We start from the raw sequence: 15,963 nt of genomic DNA, 5'->3' as shown, positions 1-15,963 counted from the left end.
TTTGTTTCAATGAACAGAATAAGATTTGAAGTCAAATCTCCACAAGTGAAATTGCTGGGTGCTGAAGCAATAACATCTTATATTTTGACAGCTGTTATCAATTTGTCCTCCAAAAAGGCTGTTTCCATTGACACCCTTGCCAGCAGTGTCTAAAATTTCTAAAAACAGACTCTTTTGAACACTTTCTGCCTGCATTCCTGACCAGAAAATTCCAGAGGGCGGAGGTGAGTAACTGGTCCTTGAATTCACATGAGGTCAAATACATCAAATGATGGGAGAATTTGGTTTTTTCCTGAAAACCATTTGTCATAGTCACAGGAAATTTTGTGTACGAATCTCTCTGAATTCCCTTGAGGGGTCATCATAAAACCCAACACCAATTAAAAAAATTTTTTTTCTAAATCAAAAACAATCCATTTGGTTTCATTTGATTGTTTGGTCAGAGACGGGAAAACTGTCATGAGGAAGTCAATTCCATGTCACTCTGAAGACTGAACACTGATGTTCTCAAGGAGACACAAGGTTTTTTAAAAACTCTCATGGAGCTTCAGGAAGCTTCAGGAGGAAATGATACTTCTGGTGAAGAAAAATTTCGGCAAAGTTCAGAAAACCCTCCACATTTTTGCCAACGTCTTCGGGTTTTGTTTAACTGCAAAGGAAATGAAGTTTGCGACTTTGGGTGTTGACAGAGGAGGCAAAGAGAGCCCTTTGGAGGGGAAGAGCCTGTCCTCTTTGGGCCTTCTGGTTGAACAACTGGGACTGTTGTTACAAGATCAAGTTGCTGCTGTCCTCCAGTGCCCTCCACCCAGGTTTTCCCTTTTCATCCTCACCCCCAGCCCTCACCCCACCCCACTGACTCCTGTTGCTGCAGCCAGAGAGGGATCCCAGGGTCACCATTAACAGGGAGGCCAGGACAGGGACCTGAGAGACGGGACAAGGTGGAGACACAGAGAAAAGACTCAGAGACAGAGAGATGGAGACTTTGAGTGGTAATTAGACAGGTGGAGACAGGGAAACAGAACGGAGCAAGGGCAGGCGGTGGGGCACCGGCCCTGTGGAGTGGGAGGGATATGAGGTCTGGGAGGCAGGGCAGCTTGGGGATTCTTAGTCCTGGTCTGGGACTGGGGTCTGTTCTCTCCCAGCTGCCCCCAGTCCTCATCCACTCCCTGTCCTTTGGCCTCCCCAGGGGATCCACAGCTTCCAGCCTCCCACCTCCCTCTTTTCTCCCAGACACCAGATCTGATGGGTCCCTTTCTGCTCACACACATCCCATGGCTCTCCGTTTCCCTGGAGCTGATTTTCAGTGATCTGACAGTTATGACCAAGGTGAAGTTAGCAGAATAAGTGAATAATAATGATAATATTTTAGGTTTCGGATACAGCGCTGAGTCCAACCCTTTGTGTAGATCAGCCCTGGACCCCACAGCTGCACAGTGAAGGGTCTTAAATCCCTGGGGCCGCAGACAAGGCGAGGCCAGTGTCAAGACCTAGCTGACTCCAGAAGGAGAAGCTGTTTCCTGCTCATTTCTGGATTTACGCCAGAGTTGGAGGGGAGGGCAGGGGGCAGAGGCGGAGGGTGGGGTGAGGGGGAGCGCGTCTCAGACCCATCCTTCCAGCCTCACAAGGTCTGGGCCCTCAGCCAGCAACTAGGTCTGAAGACTGGGGCGACCCCTGGTGGTCGGTAGCGGAACAAAACTGTTAAGACTCATTCCTCTCCTCAACCTCACCTCCTCCTTTGGCGCGAGAGATGGGGTCCAATTCTCCCTCTAGGTGGATCCTTTCCCAGTAAAGGCCCTTAAAGCCACCTCCAAGGTGGGTGGGAGTGGGAGATTATGAGCAGAACTGCCTGAGGTGGAGATCAGAGTTTCAAGGGCTTCTAACACCAGCCTCTTAGATTTTTCAAGACGAATTTTAATTATTTTTAAAGGCAACACATGCATATGAGTTTTAAAACGCAAACTTTACAAAAAGAAGGGGACAACAGAGGATGACACGGTTGGATGGCATCACCGACTCGATGGACTTGAGTTTGAGCAAGCTCCGGGATTGGTGATGGACAGGGAAGCCTGGTGTGCTGCAGCCCATAGGGTCACAGAGAGTCAGACACGACTGAGCGACTGAACTGAACTAATACAAAGGAACATGAGGCTTCCTCCCCGCACTGATCCCTAGATCCCTGATTCCTTTTCCAGGGGCCACTGCTGTATCTAGGGTTTCCTTTAGAGATATCTGGACAAGTTTCCCCCAGTTCCAATTTTTCAAAGATGTACACAGACTATAACGCTTCTGCTTCTTACATTACTGTGTCTCAGCGAAGGTCAGTTTTGGCCTTTTTAACAGTTGCACAGTGGGAATTCCCTGCAGGTCCAGTGATTAGAGCTCTGTGCTTTCCCTGCTGAGGGCTCGCGTTCAATTCCTGATGGGGGAACTAAGATCTGTAAGTAGGGCAACTTGCTGCTAAGTCGTTTCAGTCGTGTCCGACTCTGTGTGACCCCATGGACTGCAGCCTACCAGGTTCCTCCGTCCATGGGATTTTCCAGGCAAGAGTACTGGAGTGGGCTGCCACTGCCTCAAACAAAACAATCCCCATCCCCCGCTGCCCCGGTCCATACGAACCAGTTGAACAGCATTCCGTGGTGTGGATGTATGCACACTCATTTAAACAGACTCCAGTTGGTGGACACTGAGGTTGTTTCCAATTTTTTGCAATTACCAAGCATGTGGTAATAATGTCTTCATTTCTCCTCTCCTCCACCCTTACTTTAAAAAAGTAAACTGTTTATTTGGAATGTTTTGTTTTGTTTTTTGGAATGTTTTAAATTTACAGAAAATTTGCAGAGATAATACCGTCTCTGAATAGCCCTCACACAGCTTCTATCATTAACATCTTATATACCATAGTTCATTCGTCAAAATTAAGAAATTAATCTTAGTATATTACAATGAACTGAACTCTAGACTTTATTTGATTTCTTTACTAAATGTTTTTCTGTTCAAATATCCAAAGCCAGGACTCTCCACTGCATGCAGTCCATTATTTTGCATGCGTTTAAATACAGTTGTTGGGAATTTCCTGGCAGTCCAGTGGTTTGGACTCCAAACTTTTACTTCTGAGGGTTACTTCCCTAACCCTGGTCAGGGAAATAGGATTCTTCAGGCTGTGTGGCCAAAAAAAGTGAAAAGTGAATAAAGTACTCTGTTGGGTTCTTAGTATCCAAGACTATAATTAAAAAATGACTGTAGATTAAATTTTTCTTAATAAAAAATATGGCTGCAGGGAAACTGCTTGAAGAAGAACTAATGGGTCAAACACTCTTTTAATTTTGAGAGATTCTAGAAAATGGCCCTCCCAAGTAGTCATACCAACAAGCTGTTTCACCAGTACTGTGTATATTCACAAACTTTTGCTTTTATTTTTATCCTTGCCAAACCAGTGGGCAGAAAGTGGTACCGTGTCATCGTTTCAGTTGGCATTTCTTCTCTAGCAGTGAGACTGGGCACCTTTTTCTGCATGCTTCTTTGAACTGGTTGCCCATATTCTTTGCTTGTTTTCTATCGAGTTATTTTTAAAATTGTATTTATTTGGCTGCACCAGGTCTCAGTTGCAGCATGCAGGATCTTCACTGTGGCACAGGAACTCTTAGTTGATGTTTGTGGGATCTAGTTCCCCAGCCAGGGTCAAATCCAGGCTCCCTCCATTGGGAGCCCCGAGTCTTAGCCATTGGATCACCAGGGAAGTCCCTCTACTGAATTATTTTTTGAAAATTTAATTTAGAAGAGATTCTTACATAATAAGCAACGTAGTTTATTCCTGGATATGAAAAACTATGTCAATGGATCTTTCTTTTCTTCCAAACGATTTTCTACCTCGTTGTTTTGGATATAGGAAAGTTTCCGTTAATTCTCTTGGGTTTTCTATATATAGTCATACCACCAGAAGATAATATTAAGTTGAATTGTTTTTGAGGCATTCCTGCCAAAAATGTCAACCTCAAATTAATCATGAGGAAACCACAAAAACCCAAACTCAGACACCACAGAATGACTGGCCTGGGGCTTTAAAAAAAATGCCAACCAATGTCATGAAAGGCAAAGACAGATTGAGAAATGTTCCAGATTAACACGATGTGTAAATCAGGATAATCTTTTGTTACAGAGGACATTATCAAAATAGTTGGCAAAATCTGATTACAGTCTGGAGATTAGAACCTAAGTGTCCACTGACAGATGAATAGATAAAGAAGATGTAATATATATATATATATATATACACACACACACACAATTTATATATACACACAATGGAATATTAATTATAATAGTCTCATAAAAAAGAAATCTTGCCATTTGCAACAACATGGATGGATCTAGAGGGTGTTATGTTAACTGCAGTAAATCAGATAAAGACAAACACTGTATAATCTCACATGAAATTGTTGCTATTTTGATGACCTTTTCAGAATGCTTTTCATTTGATCCGTTAGCATGGCAAATTTTATTAACAGAGTTCCTTCCCAATACTGATTTATCTTTGCATCTCAGGCCTATGTTCCTTTGCTATGGTGTATCTTTCAAATGATTACTTGGTTCTCTTCTAAAACTTCATTTGGGAGCTTTGTACCCTCACAGTGAGAGGGGTGTGGAGTTTTCCTATCGTGCCATTTTTGCTAGGTTTTGGTGTCAAGGATATGCTGGCTCTCACCATTCCAATCACTCATTTTACAGACACGGTAAACTGAGGACCAGAGAGGAGAAGCGACCCCTTCAGGTCACTTCCAGATCAGGGCTGGACCCTGAGTCCTCATGTCCGAGGGATGAGGGCAACACTGGCCTTGTCCTTAGAGGGGACCTAAGTCCCGGCTCTGCACTATCGCACCTTGAGACCCAATGGACCTCAGTATTCCCGTCTGTAGATAGGCACTAGATGGTCAGAAAGACAAGGTCGTGTCTTCTTTCAGCAATTTCAGGGTTGCTTCTGGGTCAAAAGCTGAGCGTGGATGGGTGTCGACTGAGCATCTCATCCAGCTTGGGCACCTCTCTGAGTGTCCCTGCAGGGCTCCCAGGGTCTGTCCTCCTGGTCTCGAGCCCCCATCCAGCTGGGGGCCGACTCACCCTCGTGCGCGCCGCGTAGGTCGCCTGCAGCCCCCGGAAGTTCCTGGGCGAGAGCGCGAGCGGGGGCTGGGCCGGGGTCGGGACCCGCCGCGGGTCCGGGGGTGTGAAACTCTGCGCTGGGCGCTCGTCTGGGCTTCCAGGGCTTTACTGCCGGGAAGAGGGTAGAGGGGCCGTCGGCACCAGGACACCTATCCCCAGAGACCCTCCGGGATTCATCTATTCTTCCTGGTATTCCAATCCCCAAAGATTCCAGGCTTCAGGATCCCCCATCCCTTCTCCCCTGGTCTTTTCCAGGACCGGTCCTCCGGGACTCCCAGTTTTTTCCACGGAAGCTCCGCCTCCAGGCCCCCGATCCCTCCCTTGATACTTTTCATTGCAACGTTCACCTTCACTCCCCGCTCCCCTCGGAGCCCCCATATACGCCCGACCCCAGGGACCCATGCCTCAAGAGTGCCAACCCCAATGTGGGCATTCTCGCCCCATAGAGCCCGCCGCTAGGTTCTCACTCTCAGACCTTCATCTAGATCCTCTCCCAAGGCCCTGCCCACACGACCAGCCCCGCCCCTCCCCGAGCCCTGGACCCTTCCCTCCCACCCTTCACTCACATGTGATCGCGCAGCGCCGCCTCCCGGGCTGCGCAGGCTTCGCCCTCCGCCTCGGCCGTACGTGCACGCCGCTGCGCCTCGTCCAGTTGCTGCGCAGATTTAGCGGCCGCGGCCTCCCAGCGCGCCAGGGCTTCTGCGGACGCAAGACGCGAGATCAGGATGGAGCCCGGGCTCCTACTCCGCACACATCAACTCCGAGTTTATAGTCTGCATACTGTCTATGTGGTTTGTTGTATTGGAATTAAATTTGTGTGCTGTTTGCATGACCTTTACATGTTATTTGCATAGCTTTTCAGAGGTTTACATGTCTTTGGGGAGTCTCTACATGGCGTGTGCATATTTTGTTGCGTTTGCATTGTTCTGTGACATTTGCCTGACCTTTGCATATTATGTGCATTTCTTTCACAAGTTTTCACGTTGCTTTGCTTTACGTTTACACCCGTCTGTGTCTTTTGCCTAGCTAGGAACCGTCTAGGCTCCTCCCATCTCTAGCATGCCCACCCCTTTGCATCCCAACACACCTGTGAGCGCCCCGTTCTCAGCCCCCATCTGGGTACCCTGTGCCTTGGCTTCTTCCATCTCAGTTTTCAGTGTCATCAGTTGGGTCTGAAGCCGACTCTGTGGAGTGGAGTAGAAATGACGGGGGAAGGGAGAGAAAGTGAATGGGCTCTGCCCTTTCTAGGGGAGACGAGAACACCCTGTTGTTCCTTGAGCTTTATTTGGAATGAGAACACCCTGGTGTTCCTTGAGCTTTATTTGGAATGTCGTTTGGAGTCCTGTAGTTGTAAAACACAGAAGTGGCCTCTGAAGTCTGGGGTGAAAGGTGCCTGCCTGCAAGGAGATCTTTGCCCAGGTCCACTGACCCCTGGGGCATCCCAGGTGGCTCAATGATACAAGAATCTGCCTGCAGTGTAGGAGACTGAGAACACGCAAGTTCGATCCCTGGGTGGGGAAGATCCCCTGGAGGAGGAAATGGCAAGCCACTCCAGTGTTCTTGCCTGAAAAATCCGTAGAGGAGCCTGGTGGGCTACAGTCCATGGGGTCGCAGAGTCGGACATGACTGAGGGACTGAGCACACTGACCCCGCTCCAGGCCAACTGGATATAGAAAGGTTTAGTTCTGCCGACCGGCTCGGGTTCCAATCCTAGCTATATCTAGATTCCTGGGACTGGGGTTTCAGACCAGCACAAGCCAATATGGTGGTTGATGATTGAGTTTCTAGGGTATCGGTCACCTCTGTAGGACATTCTGCAAAGCAACTGGCTTGGTCTCCTCTGAGACTCTTTCATGGGGGCTGGGGGAGAACCATACTTTGAATCCAGGGCAGGCTGCTCTTAATTTCAGCTGCCCCAGGCCCTTCCCTTAGGCAGGCTGGAAAGGCATAGGGATTAATTTTCAAAAGGCATGAATTTTCCAGAATTCGTATGCTGCCCAACCTCTGCTGGGCCCAGTACACAGAGGTACACAGTAGTTACTCAGTAAATGTGAGTGGTTGGGACTTTGAGGATGGTTCTTCTGCGAGGCCCAGGGTTGAGAGAGTTAAGAAAGGGTTAAGAAAGAGTTCGAAGTGGGTAGCAAGAGGAGAAGGGAGGACCTGGCTGGTACCTCCTCCGAGAGGCCAACTTTAGCTTCCTAATTACAGGTGACACGAATGTCCCTCTCTCAAAATAGAGCTGCTGGACACTGACTGGGGGGTGGTTGTTGAGTGGGTACTTAGGGGGAGGGTTAGCACAGGGCCTCCCCAGCGGGGCTCAGGGGTCTGGGGTAGCCTCTACCAGCAAATAGCAGAGGACAGTGGAGCCTTCTTTTTATTTTTTTAAAGTTCATTTATGTCGTATTTTTTTTCAACTGGACTATAATTGCCTTACAACGTTGTTAGTTTCTGGTGTACAACGAAGTGAATGAGCTGTGTTAGTGGAACCTTCTTGGGCAGAAGGTAGACACAAGGGGGAATTGGCCCTGTAGGAGTTGGAAGGAATGGTGCTGTTCTCATTTTCCTCCCTCAGTTGAAGAACGGGGGAAACCAAGGCACCGAGGGGGAAGGTTGGGTGTGTGTGCGCACCCTCTCCCCCTCGTTTTTGGGGTTCCCCAGCCCTCCAGCCTGCCCACCTACCTGGCGGCCCTCACAGGCCCTTAGGGCCTCCTCCAGCTCCCGGCGGACACGCTCGGCCTGCTTCAGCCGCTTCGTCAGGGCCTCCTCGAGTCGGGCAGCCTCTGCCAGTCGGCGCCGAAGTTCCTCGACTTCGGGTCCGGGGTCTCCAGGCGGCGCCGTGGTGTTGGCGGCCGGCTCTGGGCAGCGGGGCCTCCGGGAGGCCGAGGAGGCCAGATTCCAGGCCAGAAGGGCTGCTCCGGCAGCAACCGCTGCCAGGAAGACTGCGGCCCCGCACAGGGCGAACACCCGCCAGGCGCGCCCCGGCTCGGGCTCCGGCCCGGGCTCGGCCATGCCGCTGTCCATAGCTCTGGCCCCAGACGGCCACGAGCATTTAATTGGCACCTTGGGCAGCCAGGGACACCCACGGTTCCGCCCCTCCTGGCGGTGGTTTCGAGTTTATTGGGAGGGGCTGGACCCACGCCAAGGGCCAGCCCAAGCTACCGGAGCCGAGGACAAGGCTGGGGATCCCGGGTTCCAGTCTTGTTTCTGCATCCCATGTGACCCTCTAAGCCTCAGTTTCCTCCTCTGTAAACTGGGGATGACAGTAGCTCCTGCCTTGTAGGGCTCTGTAGGAATCACCTGAGCATATCTGCGCAAAGCCCCCCTTTGCACCAGGGGCCCTTGGCAAGGGTCTGGGGGTGTACTGTCCCCCATTCTGTTCATGGAGAGACCAAACCTAGAAGATGGGAGGCTGTTCGAAACAACTGAGGTCGGCCTGGCTCGGGCGGCCGCACTTTTTTGTGACTGGATGTGCGGGCCAGAGTGCAGACCCAAGGGTAGATGCGTCCCATCTCCCTGCCCGTTCTCCACTAAGCCACCAGGGGGCGACCTTACAACGTGCATCAGAGCCAGGCGCGTCTACACCGTTGCCCTGACTTGCCGGAGTCAAATCCTCCTCTTCCCTCTCTACCCTCTTTCATTTCCATTTCCCCTTCCTCCACCCTACTCCCCGCTTTTCCTCCTCCTCCATCCTTCCCCACTCCCCATCCTCCCCCTCTCCTTTCTCCTTCCCCGGCGAGGCCCCCAGCAGGTCTTCAGTGTCATCCCCGCCCCCTCTAGCCCTGCTGGGTGCTGTTCCGGCCAGCGCATTCCTATCCCGGGGTTGCCGGCCGGACTTTCCTCCCTCTTTGCTCAGCTAACTTCCTTACCAGTTACTTCCCTGTCCACCAGTGTGTCTCTTCTTCTCCCTTCCCCACTAACTCTGACCCCTTTTGATCTCTCAGCTCTGCTGTCATTTTACTGTGTTTGATTCCTGACTGCCTCTCCCATCAGACTGGGGTGTGTGTGTGTATGTGTGTGTCTGACTCTGCGACCCCCATGGACTGTAGCCCACCAGGCTCCTCTGTCCATGGGATTCGCCAATCAAGAATCCTGGAGTGGGTTGCCACTCCTCCAGGGAATCTTCCCAACCCAGGGATCAAACCCGCATCTCATGTCTCATGTATGGCAGGTGGATTCTCTACCGCTGAGCCACTGGGGCATCAGACTGGGCAAGCCCTGAAAAAGTAAAGCCTTCGCCTGCCTTGTTCCCATTGCCACCGCGTGGGCTTGGCACACAGTAGCTGTGCAGTAAATGTGAGCTGAGTGAACACTAAGAACAAGAATCCGTGTTCCTCCTGACAGCCCTCCCCCTCCACGGCGCCCCCGCCCATTCCACAGGAAGAAAACAGAGCCCAAAGAGGCCAAGTCTCAGGCCAGGGACACAGAGCAGCTACAAGTCGCTCCCACATTCCTGCTGTAGCTGGAACCCCTCCCCATCCTGCAGGCCCTGCAGCACCCCTCAGGCCTGGTTTCCAACTCCTGGCTGGGTCACAGTCAGACAGGGAAGAGGGACATTTTCAGGAAGGAGAGAAGTTTATACCCCGGCCACTGGGTAGGAGTTTGGGGGAAGAAATTGAGCAGGTCAAACCCATGACATCAGGCAAAACTGCCTTCTCATCTGTGAAACAGTACACATAGAGTAGGGGGAGGGGCAGTGCTGTTTTGGGACTTTCCAGTAGCCCAAGCTGGGAGCGGGGGTGGCGGATGTTGGGTGGAAGTGGCAAAGACTGAAGTCATGTTTTAAGGGCTTCCTGGCAATCAAGAGAACCTGCTAGAAGCAGAGGGCCCTGATGCTGCGAAAGATTGAGGGCAGGAGGAGAAGGGGGTGACAGAGGATGAGATGGTGGGATGGCATCACCGACTCAACGGACATGAGTTTGAGCAAACTCCGAGAGATGGTGAAGGACCGGGAAGGCTGGCGTGCTGCAGTCCATGGGGTTGCAAAGAGTCGGACACGAATGAACGACTGAACGACTGAACACCACTGCCTGAGCAGCTGAGAAACCCTGAGCAAGTCCAGTTACTTCTCTGGACATCAGTTTCCTCATCTGTTAGATGGGGCTGCTGATGGAGGGTAAAATGCCTCAGTCATTGGCAAGGGACTCCACAGGAGCGCCTACTGAGCCCTCCTGTGAGCTGGGGGCACAGAAATGATGGAGACCTGAGCCTCACATTCTAGAGCTGAGATTCTCACTGGAATTGAATCTGTGCCCCCAGGGGACATTTGGTAATGTCTAGAGGCCTTCTGTTGTTGTCACAACCTGGCAGTAAGGTGCTACGGGCATCTGGTAGCAAAGGATGGTACTCAGCATCCCACAGTGCACGGGGCAGCCCCACCACAGAGAACGGTCCAGCCCAGATGGTGAGAGTTGAGAGGCCGAGAAACCCTGCTCTAGAACTTCAGAGTGAGGAGCAGGAGCTCCGAGCAGAGGGCAGAGACTGGCCGAGGCTGTGAGGCAGGAAGGAACTTGATGAATCAATATATAGAGAAATGGTCGGGGTGGGTGGAACAGGAGGAAGTTAGGGGACGGGGGTGTTGTCAGGGGGGTCTGTGGCAGGGATGGGGTTTGGGGACACTGGGAAGACAGTAGGAGCCGTGGAAGGGGAGTCTAAGACCATCTGGGTTGGGGCCCATGGGACCAGAGGGCAGTGCAGAATCCTGGGCAAACATAAGCAGCCTGCCCCTAGTGCTACGCACAAAAAGTTGCCTGGACAATAGTTGGCATTCCAGGAAAACTTGGAGGAAGGAAGATAACCGGGGAGGAAGGAAATAGGGGCCATGGGAGGGTCAAGGAAGTGGGTTAAATGGTCTATGAGACAGAACCCCTCAACTTTGAGCCCCTCCCAAGTTTTTTTTTTTTTTCTTTCTTTCTTTCTTTCTCTTTTGGTAGTGCCATGTGGCTTGCAGGATCTCAGTTCTCCAATCAGGGATTGAATCTGGGCCATGGCAGTGAAATCCTGGAATCCTAACTACTAAGCTACCAGGGAACTCCCCATACCTAATCTTCAATTTTGAGAAGCAGAGAGGCTCTCTGGGGGAGGGGTTCCCGGAGCTGGGTACTACAGGATGAATAAGACTTTGGGGACGGAGGTGGCGGGGCAATGTGACACAGGTCTGTCCCGTGTCTGCACATCGAGGTTTAAGTCCCAGCCCTGTACTTTCTACTGGAAGGGACTGGGAATCAGGACAAAGTGCTCCTCATCACAGCCACAGTTTCCTCATGGAACCACTGGATCAGAAGATCCAGCCAGGAGATGAGAGCAGAAACCTGCAGGCAGGGAGCATTGATGAGGGTGTAGGTCCCTGGTAGCTCAGTTGGTAAAGAATCCGCCTGCAATGCAGGAGACCCTGGTTCAATTCCTGGGTCGGGAAGATCCCCTGGAGAAGAGATAGGCTACCCACTCCAGTATTCTTGGGCTTCCCTTGTGGCTCAGGTGGTAAAGAATCTGCCCGCAATGCGGGAGACCTGCTTTGGAAGCCTGGGTTTGGAAGATCTGGAGAAGGGAAACACTACCCACTCCAGTATTCTGGCCTGGAGAATTCCATGGACTATAGGGGTCACAAAGAGTTGGACATGACTGAGCGACTTTCTCTCTCACTTTCAGAGGAGAAGAGGGCTGGGGGAGGGGCAGTGGGGTGATGCCTGCCAGCACCCCAGAAATCCCAAGGAACATTCTAGAGCACAGAGGCTGAGTTTGGATGTCAATGGGTGTCCACCGTTGCTCACAGGGCAGGTCCCAGGTGCTTGGGGGTGACACGATAACACTCCAAAAACTTGAGAGTACAATTTTTCCCCCCAAAGGGGTGTTTACTTTTTGGAGCCAAATGACGCCAGAAGAAAGTGACTTTCTAGATGTCAGCAGAAGCTGTCAGCAAGAAGCAGGTGCCCTACGCCTCACCCCTGAGCCCTCCCCAACTCTAGGGCAGACTGGGGCAACCCCCTACTTCTCCACGAAAGACATCCCTCCAGAGCCGACCCATTTGGACCCCTTAGGTTACCCCATCCCCCCACCCCCACAACCGTGTTGCCATGTGGTCCCCTCAGAACTGGCCGAGTCAGGAAGCCTCACACAGGGAAGCAGACAGGGAGCCAGACCAGTCCAGGTTATGGCCTAAAAAACATCAAAATAGGGACTCAGGTACTTCCCTGGCTGGTAAAGCCTTTGCACTTCCAATGCTGGGGTTGCGCGTTCGATCCCTGGTCTGGGAATTAAGATCCCGCATGTCATGCAGAGCGACCAAAAACCAAAAATTAAAATAAATTAAAAAAATTTTTTTAAAGGAAAAACAAAATACGGGCTCAGAGGCGGACAGAACACAGGCCCCGCCCCAAGCCCCGCCCCCCACAGGACCTCCCTACTCACTGAGTGCTCCCTCCCTCTCCAAGATCCTTCTCCATGTCCAGCCCTCCGCCCCACAGACAGGCCACCTCCCCAGACCCTGACCCAGACCAGCTCCCGGCCCCTCCGAGCTTTCTTCTCCCAGGAGCTGCCCAATCCTTACCGGCCGGCTTTCTGGGATCTCATGTCAGCAGAGCGTTGAGGACCAAGACCGCGATCACAACGAATAGGAAGCTCGAGCAGCTGGACGCGTTGTTTTTGAAGCAGGTCTCACTCTGTCTTCTGGAGTAGAGATCCGGGCCACTCAGGCAGCTGCCGGGCCCGCTCGGGCCGCTCAAAGCTTCTCCCCTAAGAACCTGCACTCCTTCCCGACAAATCGCTGCGGAGAAGAGTGAGCAGCGCCCCCCGCCCCCAGTGGCTGTGTGACAGATGGGACGAGGCTGGGACTTAAACTTGGTCGCCTGAGCATCGAGGTTTTTTGCCCCGTGCCCAGGGGGTCGGGAGTTGGGTGAAAGGGGCGTGCCCCGGGGTGGGGGTGGGGGGCTCCTCTCAGACCTTAGTCGCTCCACCTCGGCCAACGCGTCCTTCAGATTTTGGTTCAGTATCTTGAACTTTCCTGGTTGAGGGGTGGGGTACAGAATCAGGGGCAGGTCGACACGGTGACCACACCCACTCACCTGACCCCCACCCAGGACATGACTCTTCAGGCCCTCATCCAGTCCCTGCTGGGAAATCTGGAGCCCCCCCACACCTCCCCAACTCCACCCCTCCCTGTCTCTGGACCCCAGCCCTGGGACCCTCCCTCCCTACTTCTTTTCAACACCTGATCCCCACCGCCCCCCACCGTGGAACCCTGGCTGTGTTTTTCTCACCCTGAAACTCTGCCACCTGGGCCTGCTCCTTCTTCAGAGACTCCCTCAGGGTCACCTGGGTCAGAGGGGAGGGTCAGAACATGGACTCCTGTCCCTGGGCGCTGGACCCCTCCCCAGGCCCTCGGATCAGAGGAGCTCAAATCCCACACCCACTTCATTTCCCCGCCAACTCTCTCCCTGCACCTCGGTCTCCCACCGTGAAGAAACGGCACAACCTCCCACCCTCCTCGGGCCACCCATAAGAGCGTGATCCTCAAAGTGTGAGTTTTGAGGCCCCCTGCCCCCGCAAGAGAATTTGGAGGTTTCCTATGCCCTAGAAGAAGTTTCCAGATCCACTGGGGTATTGCACAAAAAAAATTTTTTTAATATTTATTTGAAAAAAATTTTTATTTGGTTGGGCTGAGTATTAGTTGCAACATGCTAGATCTTTAATTGCTGCAAGGGATCTAGTTCCATGACCAGGGATCAAACCCATGTCCCCTGTATTGGGGGTACAAAGTCTTAGTCACTGGATCACCAGGGAAGTCGCTAAAGAACATTAAGAGGTCCTCCTAAAACCAGAAAATGGGCCAGGGTGCAGGTAGGGGAAGATTTCAGAGACCAACTTAGATGTCCCTGAGAGTTTCAAGGTCCTCCATGTTAGAACAGAAGTGAAAATTTCAAAGGCTCTCAGGATGCAGTGGAAGGAGCTGGGGAGGTCCTCTTCCCAGTCCCTAAAGAAGATTTCTGCTCCCCAAGATTGGCCCAAGGGGAGTTTCTAGGTCCCCCCATCCAAGCGCCAGAGTTTAGAGAGCCTTGATACCCTACAGGGATACTGACACCCATAATGGGAGTTTTAAGGCTCCCCACACCAGCAACTCAGGGAGAGTCAGAGGTCCCCAAAGCCTGGTGGAGACATCCAGGGGGCAGTCTCAAAGTCCCTTTGGATCTCCACAAAGACCCTGGGAGAGCCTCTCAAGGACCTGGGCCTGTCTAGGGGCTGCAGTGGCTTACCATAGTATGGTTGCAGGTGGCAGCAGCTTCGGCTTCCTTCTTATGTGAGAATTCCTGGGCCTGGGTTAGCTGGCGCTGCACGTGTTGGTTGACCTCCTGACACTCCTTCTGTGCTTGGAGGCCATCCACGCAGGCCTTGCTGTTGGCAGTGACAGTGAAGTAGATCATGGGCACAAGCAGCCCCACCGCCACCAGGAGCAGCAGGACCCCCACCCCCAGCGGCAGCTTGCGGTCACACAGCGTTTTTTTGTCTATGGACATCACGAGCTCACTTATGTCCTCCTCGGTGTTCGTGGGCACTGGTCTGTAGTGCATAGAAGTAGTAGCATCCTGAACTGCTGGAACCCCTATGGGCTAGGACTGCCCCCTGATTAGCATAATAGTGGTGCCGACCAATGAGAAGCTCCAGGAGGATCCTCTGAGTTGGCGGTACTCGAAAGGAGCCTGTGCAGGCAGGGGGCAGTCAGGCTTGCAGTTTAGGTTTCAGTTTCCTATTTCCTTTCCCCGGGGAAAAACGTTGGGTTGGTTTTGCCAAATTCTGGCCTTGGAGCTTTCTGGGTTGGATGCTGGCCAGTGAGATCCTGTGAGAGGGGAGTGGGGCTCCCGGGGAGACCCCATGTCAAGTCCTAGCCCTTCTCCTACATGTTTCTGAGGGTGACCATTGCAGTTATTGAGCGGCCGGTGCACGCCAGCTCTGTGTTCTGTACCACAAAACGGAAGAGGCAGAGGGCTTTTTGGGGGGGCCATGTCCCCAACTGGGAGAAATGAAGGCTGAGACGTGAGTGGTGACTGGGGCGGTGTTGTGTGTGACTGAGGAGACAGGGTTGTGAATTGAGGAATCTCCTGGTGACCTTGAGGGGTTCACTTAGTGTCTCTGTCCCCTGCCGAGCGGACCATCAGGAGCCATGGAAGGTGTCAGAGGACCGACCAGAGCCTGCAGGGAGAGGAGAGAAGCGCTGGACCTCAAATACTACTCAGACTGCAGTTGTCCTACATGGCCACCAGGGGACGCACCAGGCAACAAACAACCACCAGGCCCTTGTCCTGGCTCCAGGCAGGAACTTGCTGTTTCTGCCAGCATCTGCCTCTACCACCCCGGGACTCCACAAAAAACCCTCTGAACTGTAACCGAACATTACCCTAAGTGGCCTTCCCAGGGCAGACTCCTCCCCCATATCTTCTGTTTTAGCTCCTTTATGAAGTATGGAGATAATAGTATCTAATACCCGTTCCTGAGTTGTTTTCACAGGTGAGAAAATGCCACCCCCCTTCCTGCCACCCAATCCACACACACCAAACGGAAGATGTTAACCACATGAGGATCAGGACATGTAGCCCCCAGACCTACTGGTGGAAAAGGATTGATAATGTTAACCCCTGTGACCTCACCATCAGTCACTCAGAGAATCGTCCCATACCCTGGGCCCACTGGCCCCTCCCCTGGGCCTTGAAAATGCTTTTCAGAGACCTCTGGAGGGGTCAGGATTCACTGGGGGTATAAGCGACCGGCCTCCTTGCGGGGCCCTGCAATGAAGCTTCCTCTGCTGCAAACCCCACAATTTCTGTC

At 52.3% G+C, this 15,963-nt stretch overlaps 2 protein-coding genes across 2 annotated transcripts; both read right to left on the bottom strand.

Annotated features, from left to right (window-relative positions):
* Positions 1 to 1,803: 1,803 nt before the first annotated feature.
* CCDC194 (coiled-coil domain containing 194) lies at positions 1,804 to 8,814 on the bottom strand. Its single transcript, XM_019963883.2, has 4 exons — positions 7,831 to 8,814; positions 6,239 to 6,335; positions 5,718 to 5,850; positions 1,804 to 5,259 (listed from the first exon to the last, which is right to left on the bottom strand). Exons 1-4 carry the CDS (start codon positions 8,170 to 8,172, stop codon positions 5,109 to 5,111), a joined length of 723 nt encoding a protein of 240 aa, XP_019819442.2. The 5' UTR covers positions 8,173 to 8,814; the 3' UTR covers positions 1,804 to 5,108.
* A 3,159-nt stretch (positions 8,815 to 11,973) lies between these two features.
* LOC109561436 (bone marrow stromal antigen 2-like) lies at positions 11,974 to 14,748 on the bottom strand. The gene is made up of 5 exons (XM_019963882.2): positions 14,397 to 14,748; positions 13,404 to 13,458; positions 13,087 to 13,147; positions 12,695 to 12,813; positions 11,974 to 12,303 (listed from the first exon to the last, which is right to left on the bottom strand). The coding sequence occupies exons 1-4, from the start codon at positions 14,709 to 14,711 to the stop codon at positions 12,714 to 12,716; spliced, it is 531 nt and encodes a 176-aa protein (XP_019819441.2). The 5' UTR covers positions 14,712 to 14,748; the 3' UTR covers positions 11,974 to 12,303; positions 12,695 to 12,713.
* Between the last annotated feature and the right edge of the window lie 1,215 nt (positions 14,749 to 15,963).

This window comes from Bos indicus, chromosome 7 (assembly GCF_029378745.1).
Source record: "Bos indicus isolate NIAB-ARS_2022 breed Sahiwal x Tharparkar chromosome 7, NIAB-ARS_B.indTharparkar_mat_pri_1.0, whole genome shotgun sequence".
Classification (NCBI taxonomy): domain Eukaryota; kingdom Metazoa; phylum Chordata; class Mammalia; order Artiodactyla; family Bovidae; genus Bos; species Bos indicus.
This window is presented reverse-complemented; position numbering and strand designations above follow the sequence as displayed.